General features: G+C 39.9%; 1 protein-coding gene across 1 annotated transcript in view; it reads left to right on the top strand.

The window, feature by feature from the left end:
• The first annotated feature begins 2958 nt into the window (after positions 1 to 2958).
• loxl5b (lysyl oxidase-like 5b) overlaps positions 2959 to 4157 on the top strand; it is a 10058-nt gene continuing 8859 nt past the window's right edge. The window contains exons 1-2 of the mRNA XM_051700880.1: positions 2959 to 3856; positions 3978 to 4086. Of these exons, the coding sequence (XP_051556840.1) occupies positions 3109 to 3856; positions 3978 to 4086 (857 nt within the window). The 5' untranslated portion in view covers positions 2959 to 3108. The remainder of the gene's footprint in view (positions 3857 to 3977; positions 4087 to 4157) is intronic.

A 4157-nucleotide genomic window follows, 5' to 3' on the forward strand; every position in this document is an offset into this window, starting at 1 on the left:
AAACACAATGGACCAACACCAGCAGATGACATTGCACCCCAAATCATCACAGACTGTGGAAACTTAACACTGGACTTCAAGCAACTTGGGCTATGAGCTTCTCCACCCTTCCTCCAGACTCTAGGACCTTGGTTTCCAAATGAAATACAAAACTTGCTCTCATCTGAAAAGAAGACTTTGGACCACTGGGCAACAGTCCAGTTCTTCTTCTCCTCAGCCCAGGTAAGACGCCTCTGACGTTGTCTGTGGTTCAGGAGTGGCTTAACAAGAGGAATACAACAACTGTAGCCAAATTCCTTGACATGTCTGTGTGTGGTGGCTCTTGATGCCTTGACCCCAGCCTCAGTCCATTCCTTGTGAAGTTCACCCAAATTCTTGAATCGATTTTGCTTGACAATCATAAGGCTGCGGTTCTCTTGGTTGGTTGTGCATCTTTTTCTTCCACACTTTTTCCTTCCACTCAACTTTCTGTTAACATGCTTGGATACAGCACTCTGTGAACAGCCAGCTTCTTTGGCAATGAATGTTTGTGGCTTACCCTCCTTGTGAAGGGTGTCAATGATTGTCTTCTGGACAACTGTCAGATCAGCAGTCTTCCCCATGATTGTGTAGCCTAGTGAACCAAACTGAGAGACCATTTTGAAGGCTCAGGAAACCTTTGCAGGTGTTTTGAGTTGATTAGCTGATTGGCATGTCACCATATTCTAATTTTTTGAGATAGTGAATTGGTGGGTTTTTGTTAAATGTGAGCCAAAATCATCACAATTAAAAGAACCAAAGACTTAAACTACTTCAGTCTGTGTGCATTGAATTTATTTAATACACGAGTTTCACAATTTGAGTTGAATTACTGAAATAAATGAACTTTTCCACGACATTCTAATTTATTGAGATGCACCTGTATATATCATCACAACATATTTAAAATGTGTAACAGGTTATTTATTGATATTTTATTAACTAAACAGTTTACCATAAAAAAGGGAAAAGTCAGTATACAAAAATATCAACCAAAATATCAAGTAGAAAAAAAGAAGAAGTATCTATACATTATTACAATAGAAATTGTAATTGGTCAATATATATAATAACATAATGCATAGAAGGTGCCTCTAGAGGGGCATGTTGTCACACTGATGGAGGAAGTCACAAAGAGAACCAGTTGTTTATTAACACTGATTTGATCAAATGAAATATATATATATACCACTGTCCTGAGAACACAGCTAAACTATTCATGTTAAATTCCAGTTTACTCTTGAATGAATGTGGGCTAGTGAGGTTGTATTCTGTTCCCTTGTTTACGCAACAGCTATTTAGTTTGGAAGGGAGAATTCTCAAAAGACTACCTGTTTGAAAGCAACACACAAAAACACAGCTAAAGAACGCTTCTGCCATTTTACTTTTGACTCAAAACATAGCATTGGGCTTAAACCTTGTGACAACCTGCCCCGCCCCGGCCACTCCCATATCTAAACAGGTCAAAACATAGCATTGGGCTTAAACCTTGTGACAACCTGCCCCGCCCCGGCCACTCCCATATCTAAACAGGTCTAAACAGTGTGTCAGTTTCTCTGTAAATGGGTGCACACTGCTGTCTCGTGGACATCTAAGTGTAGCTCAACATGTCGGGGGCTTCACAATTCGGTTTTGTTATTAGTTTATTAGTCCAAGACTTTTCTTGCTTTCTTCTTTTCTTCTTTTTTTAAATTTCATTTTAAATTAAAAAAAAGACAACAAAAAAAAAAAAAAAAAAGAAGAAGAAGAAGAAGAAATCCAGGTACTTTTATTATTATTATTATTATTATTATTATTATTATTATTATTATTATTATCATTATCATTATCCCAAATCTGTATAGAGGAATAAGGCCACACTTTAGCGCTGTGAGAAAAGAAAATATGCTGTTCTGAACAGGGAAATGGTTTGTTTGTGCTGTAGGCGTGGTCAGAACAGCTCACAAACATCTCACCAAAATGCCAGTGCGCAAAGTTTGCTTCAGGCCAGTGTAATAATCACCCTTTCCGTGCATGTGGTACAAAACAGGGCTTGAAACTCCCAAAAGTCCTTGTTAATTTTCAGCAAAGTGTCAGTAAATGAGGTGCAACTTTTGCCGAAATTAAATTATACTATTTTAATATTTAGTTTGACCTCCTGAAGTGGACAAATGCCCTGTTTTACCTTATATGTATTATATATGGTTTACAATTTCAACCATGGCACCAAAACCCTGATTTGTTATGTTTTATCAACGTTAAATAAAACAATTATTAAATTATTAATTATTAAGAATATTTAAATAACCATATAAATGTAGCATATCGCTAGGTTAAAGGTACTACACTTAAAAAAAATAATAATTTTAAGATTTACGCATTTCAGTTTTATATCAGAATTCCATCAAATTGAATTATAAAACAAAAATAAACAAATAATACATATTTTACGTTTAATTAATTTAATTTAGTTAACAATTGCACAATTCAATTGATGGAATATTGTAATGAAAATTAAAAATAGGCGAAAATATGAAGAGGCCAGAAAGTGTAACAGATTGGGTTGCAGATTTTTAGATTAAGCTACTGTGGGCGACTGGCACCAAATATTTATTTCCCATGAATGAAAGAAAAATAGGCTTGTCTGTTGGGTTGCATCGTTGAGTTGTATTATATATATATATATATATATATATACACGCATTTATGTTTAAAACTAGATTCATGCTATGAATTCTTACAGAATTGTTTATCTAACATATCTAATAGGCTAGTTATCTCGCCAAAAACAAATCATGAGATGAGAAATGTAGTGGGACACCAACTTCTACACTATTCAAGGAAAGTGGCACTTTGAAAAACTTGCCACGGGAAGGAAGCAGTTAACAGGCCATATTCCACAGTAAATTCCTGACTGTGCATGCGCATGTAAACTCCCACAATTTGACAAATGTGTCTCCGGTGCTCCTCTGTCCGTTTCGAGTGGCATTGAGAAAAATTCGGACTATGCTGTTGACGCACTCCACAGTCCCACATCCACTTGGACAGACGCGGTTTCCAGAGGAACAACTGTACTTGGAACCACATTAGTTTTATAGCTACAGCATTTCAATGTATCTCAAGATGCCACATTTGGTTTTATTTTTATATTTACTTCAAGGACTGAATAATTTTATTGCCGCGCAACAAGCTGCGCCCTGGAGAAACCGGATCCAGTGGGTGAATAACGGTCAGGTGTTTAGTTTAATGAGCACCGGGTCTGAGTATCACGCACCGGTACCGTCCAGGACACAGTCCAGGGTTAATCTGAGCAGCAATCGAGACAGGACGATGCAAATTCGAGTGGGCACATCCAATACTCTGGCTGAGAGACCCACTAATAGCGCGTCGGATAGCGGGACAACCGCGCTTCTGGGGTCGGACAGCACGCGCTATATAGTGGCCAACAGCCGCGCACCAGGTGCCCGTCAAGTGCAGATGCGTCAGAGAGCCAGAGGTCCTCCAGGAACCAGAGTTAATGGTACCATTCTGTCTGAATACTCAGGCGGAGGTGTCCCTGGAAGAAGCCCAGCACGGCGAGAAAATAACGCGCGGAGAGCGCCAGCTTTTGCCAGTATTCAACAGCTGATTGCGCCCACGCAGAATTCCAACACCTTTCCAAACCCTGATTACGGAAACTACAATGATGCGAGTGTCTCCAGAACGCCTGAGCAGGGAACAGCACCTGACAATATGGCAGGAGATGACCCACGAAACAGGAATACGGTTTTCTACAACATTTATCAACCCGGTGGAAGGAACAACATCCCCCGCCGCCCTCCGCCGGGCACCGGGTACGGCACCAGATATTTCCACAACGGTGAGCTGTGCGCAAAAGGCGAAACGCCGGATCTAACCTTAAGATATTAGGCATTGCATGACAAATATTTGAAAATAGACATACATGTTGTCCACTGTGCTCCTCTTGTGCTTGTCTGTAGGTCTTCCAGACCTTGTTGCAGACCCGTATTCTATCCAGGCGGGCTCGTATATCCAGCGCGTACAGATGTACGCGCTCCGCTGCGCAGCTGAGGAAAACTGCCTGTCGCGGTGCGTAAAGAGAGCCTATCTTACGATTTTTCCTCAGTTCAAATGAACTTTTGGAGTTCATAATGGAGATT

The sequence above is a fragment of the Myxocyprinus asiaticus genome, chromosome 6, assembly GCF_019703515.2.
Source record: "Myxocyprinus asiaticus isolate MX2 ecotype Aquarium Trade chromosome 6, UBuf_Myxa_2, whole genome shotgun sequence".
In the NCBI taxonomy this organism is placed as follows: Eukaryota; Metazoa; Chordata; class Actinopteri; order Cypriniformes; family Catostomidae; genus Myxocyprinus; species Myxocyprinus asiaticus.